Source organism: Parasteatoda tepidariorum, chromosome 9, assembly GCF_043381705.1.
Source record: "Parasteatoda tepidariorum isolate YZ-2023 chromosome 9, CAS_Ptep_4.0, whole genome shotgun sequence".
Taxonomy (NCBI): Eukaryota; Metazoa; Arthropoda; class Arachnida; order Araneae; family Theridiidae; genus Parasteatoda; species Parasteatoda tepidariorum.
The window spans coordinates 27,670,979-27,696,905 of NC_092212.1; the positions used below are offsets into that span (position 1 = coordinate 27,670,979).

The window sequence follows — 25,927 nt, forward strand, 5'->3', positions numbered from 1 at the left end:
TTTTTCATTTAGCTATATATATATATTATTGGGCTACAATCTAAAATTGAATTTTGTAAAAGTCTGATAATATAAAATGCTTGAAACTGTTCAAGTAATGACTAGCAAATTATTAATTTTAATAGCTAAAAAGAATTCTTAAAACAGAAGTTGCTTTATCTTTCTCATTTTACTTAACCAATTGCATTTTAAAATTGGATTTATACTGTTGCACCTAGCAGACATTTATCTGGCTAAGGAACCCTGGATTTATAGTTCGATTTCTGTGTTTTTTCTCTTTTTTTCCTTCTCAGCTTCAAAATTTATGATAGGAATGTGGGTGTTATGTTATATTTTTAAGATGATCTTTAAATAATAATATAGAGTTCCGTTAATTCTGAAAAAATTAGATTTTAAAGAAATTGATTATAAGCTAAATACAAAGTAATATACAAGGTATCCTAATCAAAGACTTTATAGAAAAATATCCAGAAATTAATATTTTTTCAAAACATTCATTGTCAAAGCATTTTGTTTTCCTGGATTTCTGGGAAATCTTTTCCATAATTAAAAATAAAAACTCAATAATTGTCTCATAGCGGCACCACATCTATCAAATATTTGGTAATCATTAATTTTTTAGCTTCTTAACTATCATTTTTTAAATGTTTTCCTCTCCTTTAACTGTCTGTTTATCTCATAAGTTGGCATAAACTTAGTTGAATAGTACCATCTCTGTTTGTGCCTTTTTATCCTACAGATGAAGGTGTACCATGTGATACCGAAATGCATTTAAGATTTTTATAAGTTTTACTATTTGTGATTTAAACCGTAGTTTTCATTTAATCTTATATCTCTCATTGTTTACTCTTAATGTTTCTGTATTTCTTGCTTCCATATTGTTTCTTCGGTTGTCCGATAAAAATAAGTCAAAATGTTGTAAACTCACTTAATTTTTATGCTTTTGTTTAGATATACATTTATTTTTGATTCTGCAGGAACTACACCTCATGCACCAACAAATGTCACTGTAAATACAAGCTCTTTTGATGCAACTCTCACATGGTATCCCGCTTATGATGGAAACTATGAACAAACTTATGTTATATGGTAAGATGTGTTTGAGTCTAGCATAATAATAAATTTTATTGCATCTAACTTTAAAAAATTATTTTTTTAATGTTAAAATTATTTTTAAACTTATATTTTATTTATGCACAGATTATAAAGTTGTACTCGTTAATGTGATGAAAACTTAATTAAGGTTTATCTTTAAAATCATACAAATCATTACCAGAAACAAGTTTCCCAACCTTAATATTCTATTCTCAGAAACTTTTTGTTGTGTTTGCTCTATCTTACATGTATGTGAACTAGTGTCTTTCTAAACAATCCTTTTTCCGAAATAAATTTAATTTCTAACAACAGCAACCAGATTCATATTGTGCAAATTTTTTTTCATTGTTTCCTTTATAGGTATCGGCTTGCTGATCAAGGAATTAGTGAATGGCGTACAGTCAGGGTGGTGCCAGAGGGTGCAACAACTGTTACTTTGTACAATTTACAGCCTGACACAGAATATGAGTTCCAAGTTTTATCCAGAAACATTTTGGGAGATGGCTTGTTTAGCCCTATTGTGAAAACAAGGACTAAACGTAAGCGTTTTATATTTTATCTAGCATATGCTCACTTATAAGTTAAAATAGTTTTTAGGACTTATTCCTCATTTCTTTTCATTTTAATCATGTAAAATTGATAATTCAAGAATAAACCGTCCACTAATTATATGCAGTGTTCAAGCAAATAGCCTTACCCACAGAATTTGCGGTTTCAGACTTTTTAGAAATTGTTCATTTATAGAAGAAAATTTAATCAAGTATTTTACTTTGTAAAAGTTTTATTCGCATTTTCCGATTTCATTTTTCAACCTTTGAAATCACACTGAAAAATCTCTTGCATTTTTGCTGATAACGTGGACCAACTATACATTACAAAATTTTTTTCTCTAATAGGAAAAGAAAACTTTATTTTTTTAAAATTTCATCATTGGTCAAGCATCCTCGTCTTCGACACCGTCAAGCTAATGGCCTTCTCGCCCTCTTCTATTTATAGATTAACACTTTAATCCTTGAGCTTCATTTGAGATCACTCACTAATTATGAATTTTCAGATGGGTTTCCAGAGCTGTCAAGAATTACAAAGCTTCATCACCTCAAAATTTTCATTTCTTTTTTTTTATTCACTGAATTTAATGAAGATAAGAATTGATTAAGATATTTAGTTGTTAGATTTTTGTCTGAGGGACCAACCACTAATTGCATAATATTTAAGTTTTATTGTTCTTTGATTTTTTATTATTGTATTACTCTTGAAATTTACAGTGCTCTTAATTTGTTTTATGAAAAAAAACTCAATAATATTAATAGTCAAGATTTTAAAAGGTGTGAAGTGGGGGGCTTACACTATTTTAAAAGCATAAAGAAATCCTATGTTATTCAGATTTTTCATTCCAAAAAACTTGAATTCATTTCTTAATAATTTGATTTAAAAACAATTGAAATCATAAAATTCAAGTATCTCAGATTTGTTAAATATTATGAGTAATGGGACCTTATAATTTACTTCTGACAAAAATGTTTAGCTTAAATAGTCCTTCTATTTACATTTTAAAATTATTAAAAGTTTTTTAATCATTTCATTAAAGAAATGCTGAATCAAAAAATATTTTTAATAAAAATTTATTAGGGGACATTCACTAATTTATGTTTGTAATATGAATTTGCAATTTCTATATTTTGTTGTGCTTTTTTTAGTTATAGTTTTTCGTTCATTTTAGCCTGGGATTATCTTGGTGGTGTTTATCCTACTGATGCTTATGGAGCTACATATATTCCTACTGTGCAAAAACCATCAGGTATTAAATGTTTTTTTTTTTTCATGTCTATCTTACTTCAGTATATTGTTTATACCATTAAAAGGATTATAATATTGTAGAGCATTGTTATTCATCATCCATATTTATATATTTTAAAGTTATATAATCTATCCCCGCTTTCTTTAATAAAAAAGAACTTTTTGTGAATTGCTGAACTTTATTTTTTCTCAGTAATATATTTTTAAGCTATTATTTTTTTATATTTTACCTTGCTTTTTCTCAAATTGAAAATACTCAATTAAGACAGAACATTTAAATTATATAAAATCTTATTGCATGTTGTTACTTCCTTATATTATCAAAGATGAATCTGCCTAAGTGCTAACTGTTTTTTGAGCCCTGCAACGTAAGACATTTTAAAATTGACTTAGGTTGGAGGATTCTACATCTATGTTATATTGATTTTTGTATGGTACAATAATTTTTTTCATTTAGCTACAAAGACATTTACTAGGTGTTTTGTAACAGTCGCCCATAATATACATAGTTAAATGCACATCAGAGATGGCATATTAATATTTAAGAGAGAAAGAGTAAAATACAATAAGTCACTATTAAGATAAAGAAGGATTAAAGACATTAAAAGCAGTTTGTTTGCTGGTTTAAACTTGTGTTTTCTAATAATTGCTTTATAACTTACGATTTTTCCTGCAAACCGAGTTTGAATTTTTCAGTCCTCCATTATTCCTTAATGTTTCCTTGTTTTGAAAACAAAAATTTTTCTTTATCTCAGTATTAATTTGTGTCCCCTTTCTTAAATTTGACATCATACATTTCACATCAACATTCTAAAAATGTGTAATAGTGACTATGAACATAAAGCATTCTGTGTGTTTGTTTATATACATTATAAATCTGATTTCTCAACGAATCTTTTTGTGCGCAGGTGCTTAAAAGTGCCAGGTTGATGCGAGAATTAAAATTTGTTTTCATTTTTATTATTTCATCTGTTTAAGGTCCAAAGCCGTGGCCTCCTAGAAATGTGACTGTGGAGAGAGGACAGATGGGTGTAGTAATATCATGGCAACCGCCTAAAAACCTAACAATACCCATAGCATTTTATTTCGTAGAACATCGTACAGATGATGGGCAGTGGCAGAGATGGGGTCCAATTAGAGATGAATACAACTACATAGGTACATAATTTTCTTTTATATAAATAAATTGTTTAGTCTTTGTTTAATGATAAATTATTTAAATTAATGCAGTCTTTTCCTCTTAATTGCCTATCGTATAATCGAATAACCCTCTTATACAAGCAACATTTAATAGGACTAAATTATTTTAGATAAAATCAAAACAAATGTTCCCATTTTAGTGATTTTTTTAAGTTGTCAGTCCTCACTTATGGCATAAAAATGAAGAAGAAAAATATTTAAAAAAATATTTAACCAGTTAGATGTTGTTAATTTACGTCGCACTAGAGCTATTGGCGACGGTCTGGGAAACATCCCGGAGGATGATCCGAAGACATGCCATCACAATTTTGATCCTCTGCAGAGGGGATGGCACCCCCGCTTCGGTAGCCCGACGATCTGCACGCGAAGTCGAGCACTTTACGGTAGAGCAGTTTAACGAGGACCAATACCGCACACTCTCGGTCCCTACACAGACTGATCCAAGTACTCACCCACCCGCACACTGACCGCAGCCAGTGATGCTTGACTTCGGTGATCTGCTGGGAACTGTGTCTTAACGATCAGTCCACTTAACCAGTTAGAAGAAAATTTTCTATTTTCTATTAACAGGGTGTGTAGAGGTAGTTGTCAGTCCTCGCGTATGGCATAAAAAAGAAAAATATTTCAAAAAATATTTAACCAGTTAGAAGTAAATTTCCTATTTTCATTAACAGGGTGTGTAGCATTTTTAAAAAGTCCTTAAAGGTGCTTATTTTTGATTTTTGTTTTTTAAATGCCCTTAAAGGTGCTTTTTTCATTGGGTGTTTTTAAAAAAGTACTTAATTTTCCCTTTTTCAAAATGATATTTTTCCTTTGCCATGTTGATTTTTGCTAGGAATTGTGCAAAAAGACACAGTTCACATTGTTCTATTCAACGTTTTGACAATTAATTCAACCCCAATCTATTTCAGCTTATTGTCAGTCCGTAGCGTCTGAAAACGCCATTCGTTTTACATGATTCAAAATTTCATGCTTTTACAATTGTCAATAAAAATGCCAAAAACGTCAAAAATGCCAAATGTCAAAAACAAGATAACACCGTCGATTGTCAAAAACTTTCCAATGCTGCCTAATTATGATATTTTTTAAAAATGCTTAAAAATAACTTTTGAGTGCTTGAAAAGGTGCTTATTTTTTGTTGAGTAATTTGGCTACGCACCCTGATTAAGAAGAGGAGACTAAAATATATGTTCACTTCAATTGGGACTTCTAACCAGTTTCAACTCTGAACAAGTGTAAGGAGGTAGTTCAGAAATCAATCAAATCTTGTTAGCATTTTTATTGTAAATGAGGGAGAAGGTTTATGACTCTTTGATAGACTTCACTTACATATCATGTAGAACTTGGGAAGGTAAAGATTAGAGAAATGCTCTGTTAATTTCGAGTCAAAGCTGTTTTAATTACAGACTTCTTCGGAAGGAATTAAAATAGCATTATAGTACATATATTATAATTTTCAAGCATTAATCAATGTGTGATTTTTAAATCTCACCAAAATGAATCGCAATGTGTGGTTTTAAAGTCTCGTTAATACAAATCAAGGAATGATTTTGTAATTCTCATTAATAAGAAACACAATGTGATTTTTAAATTGTAGGGAGAAGAATCACAAATTGTGATTTTTAGAACCAGTGAATACGAATTACAATTTTTTTTTTAAAAATCTCGTAAATGTGAATGAATATGTTACATTTTTAAATCACGTGAATAGGAATAAGAATCGGATGGGGTAGGTGCCATTAAACTTGCATGTGTTCATGGGTTTAACAAAATATGCACTTGTATTGAATCTTTTTTTGTAAACAAAATAGACTTGTTTTTAATGAAAGCTTACAGCGGCTGATTTTTTATTTTTTCTGGGAAGGTGTCAATTTTGCTAGATTAATTATGATTTTTGTGAGAGTACTTTTTTTGCCAGATCTTTTTTGTGTGAAAGTACTGATAAATGGTTGTAAAATTCACCTGTATGAGGCTCTGATAAAAGGCAAATGCAAGCACAGAGCTCCCATGGGTCAAGGAGAACAGGGAAAACCTGGAACTGTCAGGGAATTTTATTTTGCCTCTTAAAAGCAACAAATAGTCAGGGAAAATTGCAATTTAAAAAGAAAATAATAAATAAATAAAAAACTGGAAAACTGTTACATTATACCTGGAAACTAACCAGTCTCAGAAGTGTCAGTAAGGAGTAATCAGTAATTAAGATTCAAGTTAAATAATTCCAACATCCATTACAATTATTTATTAAAAATTTTTTTCCACATTTTACTGAAACTTCCATGCTTCTATCCTTATTCAATGATATTTCTTTAGTAACAAAATCTAATATTTGACACAAATAAAAAAAATCAAAGTTATCTGATGAAATATTGCATGGTATAGATAAAATATGGTTTGGATTTTCATTTAAATTTTCCTGATAATACCTGGAAATGTTCGGGAAATTTTTTCCATACATTTACTGGAAACCCTGCAATAGAATATTAAGTTATTAGAAAAAAATTAAGTCTTGTTTCGACGTAATATTTTTTAATTTTGTATAAATTGTATTTTTTTAATGTTAAAATTGTGTTTTGTTATGCAGTTCCAACTCTTGCTGGGGGCCAAACATATCATTTTCGTGTCTATGCCTATTCAATTTTGTCTGTCGGATCTGCCAGTTCTGAGGTTGTTTATCATGCTCCTGGTAAGTTCTAAAATGATGATAAACTATATTTCTTCGTTTTGCACCAAACTGTCTCAAAATATTCTTTCCTGATAGATACTTACACTCTATAACTGAATTTATCCTCTAAAACTGTACAAAGTAGAGTAGCATTGTATTGCTTACTTAGAAATCATGGTGTTTTGCACCGAATAGGCTCTTAAAAATCTCTCTTCTGAAAATTTTGAAATTGTGGTCATTCATTGTATTCTCCCAATCCTTTCATCTTTATTATATCTCAATTATTTTTAATAGTTCTTGTCTCCATTTTAAAATTGTTTTAATTGGAATCGTGCAGTAAGTTTTTTTTATTTATTTATCTTATAAAGGTATTTTGCATCTGATTACAAGTGTCCACACATTTTACTTTTCCCTCTACCTTCTTTTTACGATTTCTATTTTTACCCTGAGATTTTTATTAATTTTTTTTATTGAAATAATAATAAAAGAATGCATTTTAAATTTTATTTATTTGTTTTGCTTTTAATTTGCCTAATAATATTCCTTATGTCTTTTTGATTGATTTAATTCCAAGTTAAGTATTTGAGAAATATATTTTTGGGGAAAAAATAAAAAGTAAATCACAAGATATAAATACAACCAAATATCTATATTACTTTCTTGAGATCTTTGTACATTGCATAATTTTTTGCACTGATTTAAAATAAAAAAAGTTGAAAGCAAGAGAAAAGGCTTATGGATACTTTTAAAATCTATTAAAGATCTTGAAATTGAACTGTATAAATAGTTATTACTTAAATGTATTTCTCAGAAGAATTGTGACATGGAATTAAATCTGAATTTTTTGAAATTTATATTATAATAACTTTATTAACATTGTTTTTACCAAAAGATTCTGTTAAATAGTATAGAATTAAAAATTAAAACTTACAGAATTAGAACCCTTTTGCGAGTTTTCCATGAGATTTTTGAAAAAAAAGTGGCATTTCATATGAACTATGGTATTATTTATCTGTAGTGGCCAGCATAGCACTTAAAAATTAAATTTTTTATGTCAAGAATCATATGTTTGAATATAAATTTTGTTACCACTCGAAAATTTTTTCTCTCACAAAGCCAGGGAATTCTCTGATAGTATCGTTAAAAAATATTTTTAGATCTATAAATATGATTAATCACTTAACTTTCAACCTTTTAGGAGATGATGATAGTTATGGCAGAAACAGGGCTATTACTGCTGGTGTTGTTGGCGGTGTTTTATTTTTTGTTGCTGCAATTATACTGTCCATATGTGCCGTTAAGATATGTAACAAACGTAAGAGAAGAAAGGCAGAAAAAGGTGATTTGATTTATTTATTATCTGTTTTCCGAAAAATGTGGACATGCTTGTATTTTTACAAATTGTATTTTCTAATCTTTTTAAACTATTCTCATTTTATACTTACTCAAAATTTAATATTGAAGAAAAAACTATTAACTTATTTGTTTTTAATTTTATCCATCAAGTGTAATAAATTCTAATAATGTTGCATTTTGTTTTTAATTAACCGAAGAAAGTAAAAGTCTTTACTTTTAATATGATTAAAGTTAAATTTTTACCCATAAAATAATAGAATTATTAAAATGTAAGGCAACCTAGAATAAATTTTGAAATTTAAAAAAATATATATATATATATTAGCTTTTAAAACCTGTGTAACACCCAAAGAAAACTATGTATCTTGCGTTATTCACAGATAGCAACAAGACTACGTCTTCTATTTTTCTATTCGGCTAATTAAATTATTAAAGCAGAATCAACTATAGGCAATGACATGTGTCTGCAATTATTCAGCGAATATTTATAATGGATTTGCTGAATATTAATCAAATAATGTAAACAATTTTTTTTTTAAAGATTTATTTCTCAATCGTCTCATTAAAAAAATGATTACTATTTTTGAATCAAGTTTGTAGTGTAGTGAGAATGCTGTACGTAGTGAATGATGCCTGCATTCAAAGACTTAGAATTTACTAAAATTTTACAGTACAGAACCCGTTATCCGGAATTCAGAAAACTGGAAAACCAAAAAACCGGAGCGAAATTCGATAAAATTTCCCCCCATTTTAAAAAAAAAAAATTTTTTTTTCCTCAGAAGATTTTAGGATTTTTCTTTCTTTTTTGAAAGATGTTTACCTTACCATCATTTTGGAAATATTCATTAGTGTATTACTTCATCGCTTTTTCTTCTTTTTAAGATTATTTAAAAATTTTTTTTTTTAGTTTGGTTTAACAATAAAAAAAACGCCGTTTTGTAGCGATTCAGAAAACCGGAAAAATCAGTTATCCGGAATAGCGATGGTCCCGATCGTTCCGGATAATCGGTTCCCTACTGTATTTTGGTATTTATTGGTGTTGTAATGATTATGTATTTTGCACCTTATGTGTCATCTGTTAAGCATTGCAGATGATTAGCACAAGTCTCAATAGCAAAATAATTCAAACCTTAGTTCCTTTCTCATAAAAAATAGGAAGCCATTTTTAAACATTTTTAATGCATATAAGTATATAGCTTTTTTGATACTTTTGGTCCACTCAGGTTTAATGAGCACCTGTTTAAAACCAGTAAATTGTTTGGTTCCTACGTTAATTTTGTAAAAAAATCAAGTGCATATATGTATTTTTTTATTTAAATTCAATTTTGTTTATTTTATGTTTTGTAGCTTACATGATGGTTACCTGTTCTGTGCCTGAACAAAGAAATGGAGGACATTCACATGCAGGCTCTCCTCTTCCTGTCAAAAAGTAAGTATATACTCAATGTGACTTGTTTTAAAATAAACTTTCAAAACATTCTTTTTTATTTTATTCTACATAGTTGTGATTTTCTTATCAAAACACTTTTTCTCTGATTACTTTGCTTTTAAAATGACTCCTATATTTTCACTTTACTTAATGGTTAAGGTGCTTATGATTCCCCCCCCCCCCAATAAAGCGCTAGAAGCCTTAATTGTTGGAATTAGAGGATTCTTAATTAACTGAATGAAATTCCACATTTACCAAATTCTTATTTTAAATTTGCTAAATGAAGGCTAGTTTGTGTTTGTTAAATGCTCAAGGTGTCTACTGATCACGAAAATTTACAAATTTGAAAAAGGGTTACAAAAGTCCCTAAAAAGTCAAGATTTCTTTAAATGAAGTCACGAAATTTTTAATTTCAAAAGCTTCCAGAAGTGATAACTCAAAATCAAATTTGCCTATCATAATGACGTCATATTTATAATATCAAAATTATAAGAATCGCATGAAAATAGGCCAAAAATTATATATAACTGCTCAGAAACAATCAGGAAAGGATGTGGATCTTTTACAGAATTGTTAAAAACCAAATAGTTAATTGTTATACCTCATATTCGTAATTCACATGTAAGAATAACATTGCTTTAAGGATGTCAATGTTTCAAAAAATTGTATGGAAATGGCCACAAAACTATATTTATTTCTACATATATATAATAGATTTAGGGAAAACAGTCAGAAAATGGCATGACTACATGATGGAATTATTTTAAGCAGAGCTCATCAAAAAGTGATCACACAAATCTGAAATTTTCATATTGCATTAACGTCATATAAAAATTTTGGAAAAGAAAAAACCAATAGGCTGAAATATTCAGCAAAAAAGCTGTAAACAAATTCAAAATTTGCATTTTGTAATAACATTGAAATTTGAAAAATCATGTGGAAATGATTGGAAAATGATATGGATTTACTGGAATCTTTGTGAACGAAGCACGTAAAAATGTAAAGAAAATTAAAAATTTATTGGATAATTAAATATTAAATTTATTGTCGTAAATAATATTGTATAAAAAACATTGAAGTTAGAAAAAAAAAGAATAGCTGCTGAAGAATGATTGAAAATCCATGTGAATGTTTGATGAAATCACTGTTGTAAATCAAGCACTTAAAAAAGTTATAAGTGAAATATGCGTAACATTGTATTAAAATTATCAAAATCGGAAGAAGAAAAAAAACTCATGGGAAGGGCTAAAAAATGGTCAGAAAATGAATATCGAAAAGTAAAAACTCAAATTCAAAATTTTTCATTCTTAATAATGTATTTAAAATATCAAAATTTGAGGAAGTATGTATGAAAGGTCAAAAAAAAAATAAAAAAAATTGATAGTTGCCAGGGTAAAAAAAACAATGAAGTTTATGATGGAATCTTCACAAATAAATGGCATCAAAAAAAGATTACTCTAATTTGCTTTTTATAATAATAGTTTAATATATTTTAAAGTTGTATAATAAATATTTTAATATATATAAAAATCGTTAAATTTGGAAAAAATTTGGAAATGACTGAGAAAAAACGATAAATAACCAACGAAAAAGTTATCACAAATAGTTTGAGATTGGAAATGATGAATGCGTCGCAAATTGATTGCATCAAAAAGTGATAACTCAAACTTGACATTGATGTGCCCTAACACTATATTGAAAACATTATAATTAGTAATAAATAGCTAAAAATAACAATCAAAATACCTTTTGGATTTTCTTGAAAAATAGGTTGAAATAGACCTTTTTAATTAATTACTTAATTTATTCTCTATTTGGCTCTTAAGCAGAATTGAAAGGCTTGTGAAGCATAAATTTTTTAAATGTCTTCTCATGATAACTTTTTATTATAAGAAAAACTAAAATAGGGATGATTATTTAAAACTGCAAGATAATATTCTAAATCCATTTTTATCTCAAATTGCTCTGTGCTGATAGTCAAAGTGCACAGAAAAATAACAGTACCTAACTTGAAATTTTTTTTAACATAGAATTATTCTTATGTCTAATTCAATAATGTAAATACTTTGAGAAAAGCATATCATCAACATTTCACTCAGTATATCTGGTTAATAGTCCAGTGAAAAATTTCTGCATTTTTTTTATATATTTTACCATTCTCACAAATGTAAATTACATTCAATATTATTTACTTGAATTGAATAATTTCTATTTAACATAAGTATGTTTATAAGAAAGGTGTTTATCTTTATGTATGTTTATCAATAGATAACCCTAAAAAGAATACAATATAATCTAGGTAAAATTCAAACCTTGTAGATTTTGATATATTGATTTTTTTTCATTCATACAATTTTAGGATTTTGCATTTGTCAAAGTTATGATTTTTCATAAATATGCAACTTCCAAAATAGAAAGAAAAAAAATAAGTGAACTAAATCATAGTGAAATATATTTCCTGGTGAAAATATTATGATCTAAAAATTACTTTGTATAATACATAAGGACGCTTAAAAGATTTTGATGCACTTGAAAAATATGTTGCAAGTAATAGAATATATTTAGCCAGCTATAATTTTTCTATTTTGATGCATTTCAAAACAGTAACACTAGACAAGTAAAGCTCAGAAGTTATCATATTTTGATTGATTTAAGTTTTGCAATTTATAAAAAAGTATATAAAACAGTCTTTGGAATTTTTGTGTTTAAAATTGAAGATAATGTATAGCTGTTTTTGTGTTCTATTTCTCTAAGCAAGAATTTTTTATAACGTTATAAATATGTTAGTTTTAACTCTTTAATAGTTTCTGAAACTTTTTAATATAAAAAAATAAACTATAATCTATTAAAGTTTCTTTCTTTTCTATAGTAGTTTCATTTAGTTTGTAAAATGTTTTAAAAGGAAGAAGAAAAAAAACAGATAAAAGAAATTTCTTTAAAGACTAAAATTGTGTTAATTGTTTTATTCAAAACATAATTTGTTAAAAGTATAAATTAATATTGTCAATGTGATTTAAATTATATATTTTTGAGATTTGGGTTTACATTTTATACTTATGCATAAATCTTTTTTACTGTTGCTGCCGTCTATAACAGAAGAAAAAAAGGTACGGCAACTGTCTTCACATTGATGTGTTCTAATGGAATTGAAACGGAATGTTGAAAACGGTTGTGTTTTGTTTGCATTTATCTAGATATTAAATCTATCCATGCATGCATTTGATGTCTTGAATTATTTTTTTCGTGCATTCTTTAGTGTTTGCATCTGTCAAAGGTTTTTTTTTATTTTATTTTATTCATAACTTCGTGAAAAAATTATGCAAGTAATTAAGGTAAATATAAATAACATCAAAAACAGTAGAGTCCCGATTATTAGAGTTAGTGTGTACCACACCTAACTCGCATAACCGAAAAACTCGTTTAAAGCTAAAATTATAAAAAAGGAAAGAAAAAGAGTAGGTATAAATGTAATATATTTAACAAATACAAAATTTATACGAGTGCGCTACATACAATTCATATTATAATTAAACAGCTTACTTGAAAAAGTCCTTAATCGTTTCTTGTTTTGCATTACTGAGGCGCTTTTTTGCAGTCATGTTTTGCTTTTTTTTAGGGATTACAGGAAGGCTGGTGTCTCCTTGTTTTTCTGTATATTCAATAGCACTTTCGATAGCTTTCAGTCCATCTGAATATAAGATTTTTGTATTTTGATTTTCGTCGTCACTATTTTCATCATCCTCACTAGATTCATTTTCATTATTGACGATATTGATGATTAATTCGTCGAATCAAGTTGTTATATTTCATTTTCCTGTGTGTTAGGAAGATAAAATTCAGATTTTTTTTTCGGCGGTAATTTAAAAAATAAACTAGAACAAAAATCCTTGAAATATTTTATAGCTCGATTAAAGCAGAAACTTGGATAATCGGGACTCTACTGTAATATTAAACAATTTGCTTCTTAAAAACTAAGGTTGGCCAGTTAGGATTGAGCATGGAATCTCCATCAACTGTATCATGATGCAAGATTCAATTATGCTTGCCAACTAGACTAGATATCTAATAGATTGAATTTTAGAAATCATCTCCTGTTGTCATTAGAGCCCATTACAAACTTTGGGCGCTTAATGTAGAGACCAATGATTGCCTATGTTATTATCTGCCTTCTGATCCAAATTATGGCAGTGTAGTACATGCATAAAATATCTTTAAAAATCTCATATTCCTTATTGTTGTCAATTGTTAAGTTATAAAAAAAAATTCTATTCTTAATTGATCAGACAATTTCTTGGAAAATTGAAGTAAAACATTGTCTTGGGCATTTCAGTGACAACAGCAGAAATTTAACTAAAGAAGTTTTTTCTTAAAGAATATTGAATTCAGTTCATTTTGGTTTACAAAAGCTTGAGTTCTAATTTTTAATTGTAACAATTTACATAACAACCTTATTTATTTAAGCAATTGGAGAGATGTAAAAACTTATTATCATATCAACTCATGGTGGACTAACTTCTTCTGTTGGAAACTCTTCCAGGACAGCCAATTTTAAGACCTTGTCTGGCAGTTTCTCATCCCAATCACTCTAAAATTTCTCAGAACCACCATAGTTTTGGCCTTCCTTTTCCCCGTCTAGTGGCGGGCTTGCTTCATTGTTTTTAAAAATTTTTGCACTTTTGATTATATTGTGTTCTAAAATCCTTTAGATTTCTGAATTAAAAAATTCATTACCAATAGCTATTTTCAAGACCTTCTCTGATGAAGCTTTATGATACTTCTGAGAACAAGTTAAATGGCAACAACAAATAATTATTTTCTTCTGTTAATAAAATCTGCACTAATGTCAAAATTAAATTAAAACGTCTTTATCTTCTGGCAGCTCTTTACTTTAACATCAATTCGAAGAAAATATTTCTATGTTCCTTTTAAAAATTATAAATGTCTATCAAATATTTTGTTGCCATTATTTCATTCTGCGCTTATTGGAAATAGAAACATTTACTTTGTTCTTGAATACAAATATTTGATTTTCAAGGCAAAATATTATAAATAAAATTAATATTCTTATACTTTATAATTTAAGAGTTACCAAAAAAACAAAACAAAAAACCTAGGGATTGTAACGTTTAGTTATAGTTAAGGTTGAGAGCATCTTTTTCTTCTTCTTTTTTTCTTTAAATTTTTTATAGTGATTTTGAAATCTAATGTTTATACTCTATTAAAATTATATAGTAGTTATGAGCACTACTGTTTGTTAAAGATTTTTCTGTTATTTCACTTCTACTAATATTCTTTCTTATGAACTAATAATTTTCATCATGCTTCTAGTCATTAAATTTGAGAAATAAAAGCATTGCAATTATAGACATATGCTAGTTTTTTTATTCAAACTGATGCATGGGGGAAGGGAAAAAAAATTGGAATTGTTGGAAATTCATTATGTTCTTATTTTTGATAAGCATGGAAGTTATTTTCTTTAGATGCATGTTATTAAAAGATTACTTTTTTTAACATTTATTTTTCTGATGACACAGTGTAGAATTTTTTATTTAAATCTGTGATTATGTGTCATGTTTATTTGTATAACTTAAAATGTTTACTTAATACTTCTTAGTTAATAAAAATTTTTCTTTTTCTAACAGAGATGAAGAAGGCAGAGTACCAAGTTTAAAATTTCCCTCTCTGGCCAGCTTAGGTAGAATAGGCTTAGCATCACATCCCAAGGAGCGAACCAGAACTTTTCATGGATGGCCGGTACACTTGCGCCATCCTAGAGTTGCTCGCTATAACATTCAAATGGAATATTCTCAACCATTAGGCTGGATAAGTCGTTCAGCTGATGGTAAGTTTGTGCTTCGTGGTAGTGCTGACGATGAAGAGGGAGGTTTTGTTAAAACAGTTCCATCTAATACTCACTCCCTCATTCCGTCCAACCATGCTGGAGCCAGAGGCAGTATTCGTAGTGATGGCAGTGGACAGAGCAGCCACCATTTGCACTTGAGTCCTTCAACTCCTTCATATGGTCCTTTTACTACTCCATCTCGTTTCCATACTAGTAGTCCTGGCTTAGGAGGTTCTTTTTTCGCTGAAGATTTGAGTTCTATTCGTCAGCCTTCCTCTGTTGAGCGTTCTTTTCCTAGTACTGTATCGAGTCACTTGACACCACCATTTCCAATGCATTTTCGACCTATTCAACGAGCTCAAGATGCTCCACCGCCAAATTGGATGTTACATCAGCAAGTTTTAGGTTCTCCCCTTCAAACATCTTTTAACCAAGGTTGGCCCGGTGCTCGTCATTGGTTACCTCTGCAAGCTTATCCCTCAAATGGAACTGGTCCTCGCTTTTATCCAGTTCGTCCCAGTGGACCTCGCAGTTTTAATGGATCTGTTCATCCTAGGCAACAGGTCTCACCTGGTCACCAACGACCATTGGCAACTAGTAGTCCACCTCATTTAGATTCTCATTTAATAAATCGTGTTTCTCAAGTTCCATGTGGTCCTGATTCAAGTGAGAGTGGTGGAAGTGATGTACATCAAGTTACTTATACAAGAGATCGTCTTTTGGGTGCTGTGGAACGTGTAAGGAATGCTGCTTATCAGCGACAACAATATCTTCCTGAACTTCTTTCAGAAGTTGATGGTTCATTAGCTACTAATCGACGATTAACTACTCCCAGTCGCACTAGCGTCACAAGTGGCAGTTCTGGCCATGGAAGTAAAGCAGCATCTCTCGCTCATTCAAGTCTGCAAGGGGAACTTGATATTAACAATCGTAGTGGAAGCAGTAGTGGTTTTGCCAGTAGAAACCATTCTGCTGCTTTTGCTTCAACATCACTGACACCGAATGGTGTACATACCATTCCTCATCATATTGGTGGATCTTCACTTTTTGAAGCAGATTCACCACATTCTGAGCCAGCCCTACCAATTATGGATGGATTCAGCAGGTCTCGCCACAGAGCAGCTGGTACTGCTCATCACAATCGAGACGCGTGGAATGATCGTGGTCTCAGTGACAGTGAATTATGTAGTGGTATGTATCCCACTGGACCTCGAAAATATGAAAATACCGAGGCCAGGTGTGCAGCATTAAAAGAGGAGTTTCTTCGTTTTCGACAAAGACAGCGTGAACGACAACGATCAGTAGAACTCGAAAGCACCTGCTGATACTGCAACTACTGCCAAATTTAAAATTGATGCTGTTTGTTTGCCTGGGCTGCACAGAGATTGCAGGAGCTTCCTATAGTGCAATAAGTTCATATGAACTTGCTTTTTTGACGCAGTATGAATATGTATGCTTGAAATCTGTTTTTTTCTTAATTTATTTCAAATTTAAAAAGAAAAATGTCTCTGTGTCCCATGTTTGTTAATCAAAATTTGTCCAGTGTTATATCATCCCATCACTTTGAATTTGTGATTGATTTATTTCATGTACATATATGTGTAGTTTTGCACATTTGTATATTAAACACATGAAAATGTTTTAGAGCCTTAAAAAGAAAACTTTATTGATGTTAATGTGTATTTTAAAATATATTGTCGAAAGTTATCCCTCCTATTTACTGAAACATAAAGTAGTATTTTGTGGTAAAAAAAAAATTCTCTATTTAATGACTATTATATGTTTTTTTTCCAGTGTTATTGTTAAACGACTAAATAAATTCATTAATTATTTATTTTTTTCATTTCATTATTTATTTTTGTTAACTATGAACCAATCTTATACATTCAATGTGAATTTATGGTGAATTTCTTTGTTTTTAATATTTTTGTTAAATTTAAATAATTTTATATTTAGACACATTTTATAGAGCATTATACATTAATTTGTGTATACATATCTTTACAATTTAATCATGAACTGATTTTTATGCAAACTTTCTTTATTCTATTAAATCTGTTGCCCAGTGAACTATTAGAAAAGTATGAAATGACTAATATTACCCTACAAATATGTTAACAATTATGATTTTTTTAAAAAAAAATTTAATTTAATAAATGGTATTTTAATTATTTCTTGATTTTATGTTAACGATATTTAATTTATTTGTTGCTATAAAATTTGTTATTGTAAGTAAACATTGTAACTTTTACTTGCCGCTTGCATTTGTGTGTGCTAACTTGATTTTATAAAAGCGTTATTTAATCAATAGCTAATTTACTTTTATCATATCTTTTTTCCATTAATTGATAGTTAATATTTATTAAGTTAATTCTGGTTATAAATTTTTTTTTTAATATCGTAATTGCCTTAAACATTTTCTACAACTCCGTTGTGTAAAACCTAACAGTTGTTAAGAGTTCAAACAAACATGTCATATCTGTTGATAGGCTTTAAAGGTTTATGAACTGTTAACAAAGAGTTCCAAACTTAATTGTTTCCCAATAAATTTTTTGTCTCTGTTTATAAAATGATTTACTCAGGAAACCAGTAATTTATTTTTAACTAACTTTTGTGTCTGTGAAGATAGAATCTTGCAATTAAAATTTGGACTGGCTAGAGCACTCAGATCTCTACTAGAACTCTGTACCTGATAACAATGTGTTTCCTTGCTGCTAGAAGCAGAATTTATTGCAATTATATTTCCAAATGGATGTCAATCAAAACCTCTCTTCAAATGCCTAGAGTGCTTAAATATTAATTCCTGCTTTGTGCTAAATGATAATAAAAACTTCTATCATTTCCTGACCACCAGTATTATAATTTATCTCTGCAACTTAAATTAATTTGCATTTGAAAAATGTAGCATTTATAAGTTCAGTTGGGTCTCTGTGGTAGATGATAGTAAAAGCTTGCCTGAGCACCACTTGCAGAACTTGCGTCGGAAAATTGCCAATAGAAAAATTTGACTTTTTTTCTGCTAGTTTGAAAGCTCTAAATTCAACTAGATCTTTGTGCTATATGCCAATACAAATTGCAATTGTTTCTTAAATGGTACCAGCAAATTTTATTGCCACTTAAAATTTCGACTTTTTTTTTTTTTTATAAACAGCCACAAAGCTGAAAAGAGAAAAATAATTAAAATATAACAGATATTTTTAAAAAACTAAAATAAAAAGTTGTTTTTCAAGTAGACTAAAAAGGAATAGACTGTTTTTGTGAGACCAATTAAGATAAAACATATACTTTGTTGTTTTTGTGCTGTGTTTTTTATTCCACTTGATCCAGTCCTTAGCTAGATCAAGTCCAGAAGACCGTTCAACCACAGAAAGTCATGAACCAGCACAGGATTTTCGAAGAAATCACTCTTTTTCCAGCTCTAAACAGGAGAGCGAATGATCTGGAGTGTCTTGGTGTGAACACAGGAAGCTCCTTTTGTCTTTACATGTATAAAAGTGTACAAGTATGTCTACTGATAAATCTGGTGATGGTGGTCTGTAATTTTCTATCACCCTTTAGTTCTGGGGCAGTTTCAAGTTGTTTTTGTTGGTACCAGTCCTGAGCAGGTGGAATCCTCCAGGTCCTGTTATCCGCTATTTCACTATAGACCACTTTTTTCTGTAGGTTCTATAAAAATAAATTTATTTCTTCCTTTTTAGTCTAATTAAAAAGCATACTCCTTCAAAGTTTTATTTTCTTTATTTGGTTTATATTTTTTGTTACTAATATATTTTTTTGATAACAAATGTATTTTTTAATTAAATATTTTAAATTATATTTAGTTTTATTTATTTAATATTTATATGGGTATTTTTAATAAAAACTATAAAAAAAAAGGCCAAAATGAGATTATTTTTCAAGCATTCAATTGTTGTAAATATTCATCAAAACTGGTTAACTGTGGAGCTTCCATAAAGTATTAAAAATATTATCCTTAGAAGGTATATAAAACTAATGTACAAATCAAAAAATTATCATAGCAAACTGCTATTTGTGATGTGTTAGAGAATAATATGCCTGTTAAATTGTTTATTTTAATACTACATAGCAAAAAATATTGTGTGAAAAAAAAACAGGTAATACTGTGTGAAATATTAGAAATGACAATCTTTATGTCTTATGTCGTCATATCAAAGTTATAAGTGCAAAAAGAAGAAAAAAAATGTAATCTCTTTCTTAATCTTTATTTTAAAGTCAAGGATTTTTTTTATTTTAATTTCCTCAGATGAAACATGCAGTTTTATCTTTGGTAATATTTTTGTTGTGCTCGTACGATAAAATATTAAATGTTTCTGTAAAGCTGGTATGTATATATTCCTGTAAAATAATATTTCACAAGTCAAGGTTTTTATAAAGCAACATATGTACAGCATTCCTTATGATTGTTTATTTACATTCTCATTTCAGGTTTTTTAATGTATTTGATTTTCCTACTTTTTCTGAAAATGTCATTTGAAATGAATGCGTTATATTTTTAACTGTGAAGCACTTTTTATTTTTTTTGAATGCTATATAGATAACTGGTTTGTTGTGCAGAACAGCTATCAAGTCCTATTCTAAACTGTGTTCTTGGTCAATAGTTAAAAAGTAATGTGGTTCCCATTCATTGATTGGCTCATTTATATTATTCTAAATAAGGACCTTTACTTATAGTAAAAAAGGATTTACTTGAATGTCTTAGGCCAAAAGTATCCGTAGTTTCCAAAGTTCTGTGGAATCACTGATTTATTGTTTTTAGCTTTGGCTGATTTGAAAAACTATTCACTTTTTGAAATACTTCAGAATTATATTATACTCATCAAATAGTTTAATTAAAAATTCTAAACATAAAAGAAGTATTTTAACCCATTGGTGGTTTAGCAATGGGCAAAACTGGGAGAATGTTTTACGCCTTCATACTATTTCCCTATCTAATAACATAAGAAAACTGGTTTTGCTGTACAGAAAAAACTGCATGTTAAAAAAAACTTTTTTCGTGCAGAACCGTCAGTGCGTTAAGGTTCATTAAAAATATTTGGATATTAGTGTAATATCTATTCACTGAATTTCTATAAAGTAAACAAGATTTTAATACCTGTTTTCGAGTACTTAGGAAAAAATATATAGAAATATTTCTTTTTCTCTCATTTTTAATACTGTGTAATGGTTTAATTGTTATAAAAAAAATTATGTTTAAATGACATATAGTATCAAGAGGGTGTTATCATCAATGTTAGTTCTTCAAAATACCTCCAATTTTTTTTTAATGTTTTTAAAAAAGTTAATATCTTACATGTCTAGCATTCTTGAAAAAGGAATTGATAAATAACTTAAGATCTAATGGATGAATTTAGTAGCCGCATTCTAGAAAATATAATATAGAATGAACATAAATTTTAACCCCCTTCATCTTAATATTAATCTTATATTTTGCCCTGTCTTTGAAACTTTTCAAACAGATTAAAAGATTTTTTTTTATAGACTCTTATATTTGAAGATAATTCCTTGCTAAAATTAATTTGGTTTAATTATGAGGTAATTGTGCATAGTTTTTATGCAAAATTTGAATGGTAAATAGATTTTGAGTAATGAAGTTTTAAAATTCATATTTCTCAATTTTTGAAAATAGTTTGACTGATCCTGTTCAAGTTTGAAAAGTTTTTGATCATTAGTAGAATAAATAATAAAAAATAAGTAATTATAAAAATAAAAATGAAAAAAAAATTTTTTTTTTGCTTGTATAAAAAAGTTTTCTAATTAAGTGTAAAAAATGTTTCCTCCACTAGATCTGGCGATTTGACAAAATACATAAAATGATAAATTTAATCATCTTTTCCGACCATATTTTTCTTATTGTGGATACTTCCATAGTTTAAAGGTCAATAATGTAAACTCAGCAATGTAAGATTTGTTTATTCAGGAAAGTACTCTTTGTGTCTAATTTCGTAATTTAAAATATTACCTGCTCTAGTTAATTAGCGTATTTTGGGTCTATTCTATAAACCATTAACATTGCATGTTAGTGGAAGAAAACCTTATCATTAGATCAAAAGTTATTTAGCTATTCCATTTTTATTTTTTTCACACTCTGTACATGTTTTTTATTATTTTTCTAATGATATTCTTGTCGGGTTAAAATTTTATGTATCTTAAAATCAACTTTTTTGCAAAATTAGAGTAGCATCTTCAGTTAGAGAATTTTTGCTGTTGAGAATTTTCTTTCCTATTTAAAAATACTTTTAGTTTTTTGCAAGACACAATCTTAAAACATTGAAGTAATGTCCGTATCGTTGCAATACAAAATAACTATTGTAATTAGGATATTCATTCAATGTGGTTGATATTTACTCAATGTATAATTGTAAATGTTCTTTTCAATCGAACTTACCTAAAAATCCACTTGTCTTTTGGATTGAAAATAATCTTTATAATTGAGGATTCCATTCAAACAGTATAGAATGACAGTCCTGATGAAGTTCCAGATGTTCAGCAATTTACTGAAGATATTTAGCATAGCAAAACATTGTCTAACAAATTCTTAACTGTATCACCTCCAATCTTATAACTTATGTCTATTCTCAATGCTATTAAGTTGTCATGTGATAAATTGCTAGAGCTGAAAATTTTTAAGTTAACACATAGTTGACGACTTTAATATTTATAAAAAATTTTTTAACTAAACCTTATATACAAAAATCAATTTAAAGCTTTTTTTTATTAAAAAAATGTTTTTCATTATTAAATAAGTACAAATTTGAAAAATTAATGTTTGGAAGTGTCTGGAAAATTTTACCTTTAACACAGAAAAAGACACCACTGTTTCATGCTATATTTCATAGCTTTAAAATGTTAAATATAATATTTTTTCACTTATTTTGTTCTAAATGAATACAAAATAATGAAAAATATGTTTAATAAAAATTCTACATCAAAGAATTATTTTTTTTTTAAAAAAAAATAATAATCTAACAATTTAAGTCAAAGATTTTTTTTTTTGAAAAAAAATCAAGTGGCTTAAACCTATCCTCAGTCTATCTGAAATAGGTTAGATGTTATAAAATAAACAAATTTATATTTCATAAATCTGTTAAATTTTTTCATTTTAATGTTGGCAGCTATGTGTAACATAATTATTTACTGCTAAACTTAATAAATGAAATTAGTTGGGGTTTGGGACATTTACAAATCACTTTTATTGATATCGAAAATTCAGCATAACGAAACATAGGCCATTGAAAGTTGTTGAAAACCTACAAATGCACAAATAATATACTAACTAAAAGAACAATCAATTCCTTTATTTATTCTTTGTTGTTCATTTAAAATTTTGATCTATATTTATTATTATAGTTTATAATGAATTATCATTTTTATGTAATTTACTTAACAACTTCAAAATAATTTTGAATGAAAGTTTATTTTTTATGCTTATTTTAAATGACATTTTCTTTTTGCATGTTTTACTTTTACTTGCTTTTCTATTAAATATCCATTATTACTTTTAGCATTTTAATAATGCATTTTGCATTATTTTCAATCATTTAATAATTTTGCAATATCAACAACATTGTATATATCACAACTCATCAGTATTAACTTTTTTAGTGTACTTACTAAAAATATGTATCGCACAATTAGATTTTATTGTATTCATTGTTAGTTCAAGCCAAGGAACGAGCAAAAGCTATCTCTCTAAAAAAAAATTTAAAATATTTTTTTTAGTTTTTTTTAATATTTAATTCTTTTCATTTTTCATAGTTTAATAAAAATATAATATTTTACTTGAATCATTATTCTTTGTTAGAAAAGATATTAAGTAGGACTAGATTGAACTTTCATTAAATATTAGTACAATTGTAATAATCATTAATTCTTTTCGAACTATAGAATCATGATAAGGATCATTTTGTCCCTACTATATCTAGCTAAAATTTAATTTTTGTTAATTATTTCATTGTTTGTTGTGTGTATTTTCTTTTTCTTATTTTTCCAAGGTCCTTTTTTTTTCGCTGTTTAAACACGAGTATATGAAAGTTTTTACTAAGAAGTTTTTTAAGCTTGTTTTAAAGAAAACACAATATATTTTGCTGAAACATAACAAATATTTTCAGTATTTATGCGCTGTGCATTCAGAAATTTCTAAACTTCAGTTTAGATCTTGAATAAAATGCCAAATTTTTGTGTATTCTAGATTTGCAAAATGAATTTGTAGGAATCAAAAAAGAAAGAAAAAAGTTTTGGCATAAAATCGCCAAAAACAAGAAAGTTTCTGTTTAAATACAAATATTTTTTAACTAAGTAAGCAAAAGATTTTTTATGCTCTCTTGTCTATTTTTTAATTCTTTTTGTAATATGTTATTGGTGGAATAGTTTTATTGATCGATGCCGCATTAAATAGAAGCCATTTTGTTGATGTAACTTTTTTGTGATATTTTTGGAACAGTCATAAATATAAATTATATAAAAATGCATTCATTTTGTTGTTGCGTTAAAGTTTTTACTTAGATTAACTTTTTTTAACTTTATTTGTAATTTGCTATATTTTGAATCAGTTTCATAAATATAAGCTACATAAAATAATGTCTACTTTCTTAATGCTTCCAATTTCTTTAACTCTCTTCATAATTTTTTTTTTTTTGAAACAGTTTTATTAATGTAAAAAACGAAAAATAACCACTTCGTTAACGCATCAATTTTTTTTATTCCGACTTGCTTTTTAAATTTTCTTTATTGTGTTATTTTTGAAGCAGTTTTCCGAACATAAGTTATTTTAAATTTAATGTTCTCTACCATCTACATTTTATGTTAAATTCTATGCACTTTATCCCTTTGACTTCTAACGGGACTCATTTGTCCCAACAAATGTTTAAAAATTAGTAATGGACATATGTATCCCACCATTAAGTACGGTCTGGACATATATGTCCCAGCTTCTAAATTGATAACCACTTGTCAGAAAAATCCCAAATACTGAATTTGCCTTATTTGTGATCTATTTTGTCCTTTTGAATTATAAAAAAAAATCATTTTTTAAAATTCGTAGTCAAAGGGTTAATGAAGTAAATAAAATACTATTGAGTAAAATTTTGGGATATAAGAATAAGCTGTTAGTTGAAATACTATGTAAAGCAGGGCTCTTATTTTTCATAATTTTATATATATATAGCTTTTGCTTTGTCCTTGAATAATATGTTGGGATGATATAGCAGTAAAAAATATATATATTAGTGTTTTGCTATGCAATCCTATACAGCAATAAGTGACAGATGTAATTCATAGAGGAGGGGTGATCGTTTGAAGGGAGAAGATAATCTTCTCTGTGCAGCCCTGTGTTATAGTCAGTTCCATCATTGTACTGTTTCATATCACCAACTATTTGCTGAATTTCTATTGCACACATTCCCATATATACATTCCATGTTTTACTCATTGAAAAAAAAAATTATGGCTGCCAATCAATTGTGTTATTTATGTTTCCGGTACAAATTTTCGTCCCTTCTCGGTGGTCGCTCCGAACGGCGTCGGGTTTTTTTTTTTTTTTTTTTAGTTNGTCCTTTTTTTCTGTTTTTATTTGTTTGTTGACACTTTTTACAAGTTCAATTTTTATATACATAGTTGATTAGTTATTTCCTTTTATTGCATGTTGTTTGGTCATTTAAAAATATTGGAAATCTTAGATTAAGTTATTTGATAAGAAAACAATAAAAAAAAACTATTGTGTCTATTTTGGTGTTGTTTATTTGAATATTTTATTGTGGTCTTTTTTTTATATTTAATGAAAATTAATTTTGGAAAAATGGAAATATGCCTGAAGCTCAAATTCCAAATCATTGCTACTTCCCTACTAACACTGTATGCCAGTCTCAGCTATATACATTAAACACTTTTGCACAAATTAATACATAACATTGAAATTTGTACATATTGAATATACAAATATGACTACTTTTTTTAAATAGATATAACGTATATCTATTTAAAAAATGTGATTCTTCCGCGGATTCGCGAATTCCCCTTTTTTCAGATTTTTCCATTTTTCCCGCTAATTTCCGCGGAAATTTTTTTTGTTGCACAAGTTAAAATATTTTAATTTTCAGTAATTAAAGGAATTTAATTTTCCGCGGAGCGAAAATATTGGAAGTCCTCATTCCTCCCTCTGAAGTTTCTCCAAAAATCATTTCCTTAGGATAAAACTGGTTAACCTTTATACAGGGATGAGATTTTTTAGCGGATTTTCGCTTTTGTCTCGAATTTCAGCCTTTTTTTTATTTTTATCAAAAACTCCGATTCTTTAAAAGTTTCGGTTTTTTTTAAAATAAATATCCCGCTTTTTTAAAAAGAATTCAGTCGTTGAAATGAAATAATTATATTTACTTGCGATTTTCAAAGATAAACAGAAAATTCAAACTACGTCCTATCTGCTAACCCTTCCTCATTTTTATTTTATCTATTTTTTACGCACGGAAAATAAGATTTTCCGTATTTTTGCCCGTCCGCCGGATAGCTCGTATTTTCGTAATTCAGACGT

The 25,927-nt window shown here is 28.2% G+C and overlaps 1 protein-coding gene across 2 annotated transcripts in view; it reads left to right on the forward strand.

Annotated features, from left to right (window-relative positions):
* The window catches only part of LOC107444676 (protein turtle), a 45,508-nt gene extending 20,385 nt beyond the window's left edge, over positions 1–25,123 (forward strand). For both annotated transcript variants that reach the window (XM_016058891.3, XM_043050682.2), the window contains exons 11-18: positions 978–1,089; positions 1,456–1,634; positions 2,816–2,893; positions 3,871–4,050; positions 6,674–6,775; positions 7,953–8,093; positions 9,458–9,539; positions 15,182–25,123. In XM_016058891.3, coding sequence (XP_015914377.1) covers positions 978–1,089; positions 1,456–1,634; positions 2,816–2,893; positions 3,871–4,050; positions 6,674–6,775; positions 7,953–8,093; positions 9,458–9,539; positions 15,182–16,706 — 2,399 coding nt within the window. In that variant the 3' untranslated portion in view covers positions 16,707–25,123. The remainder of the gene's footprint in view (positions 1–977; positions 1,090–1,455; positions 1,635–2,815; positions 2,894–3,870; positions 4,051–6,673; positions 6,776–7,952; positions 8,094–9,457; positions 9,540–15,181) is intronic.
* Positions 25,124–25,927: the final 804 nt, after the last annotated feature.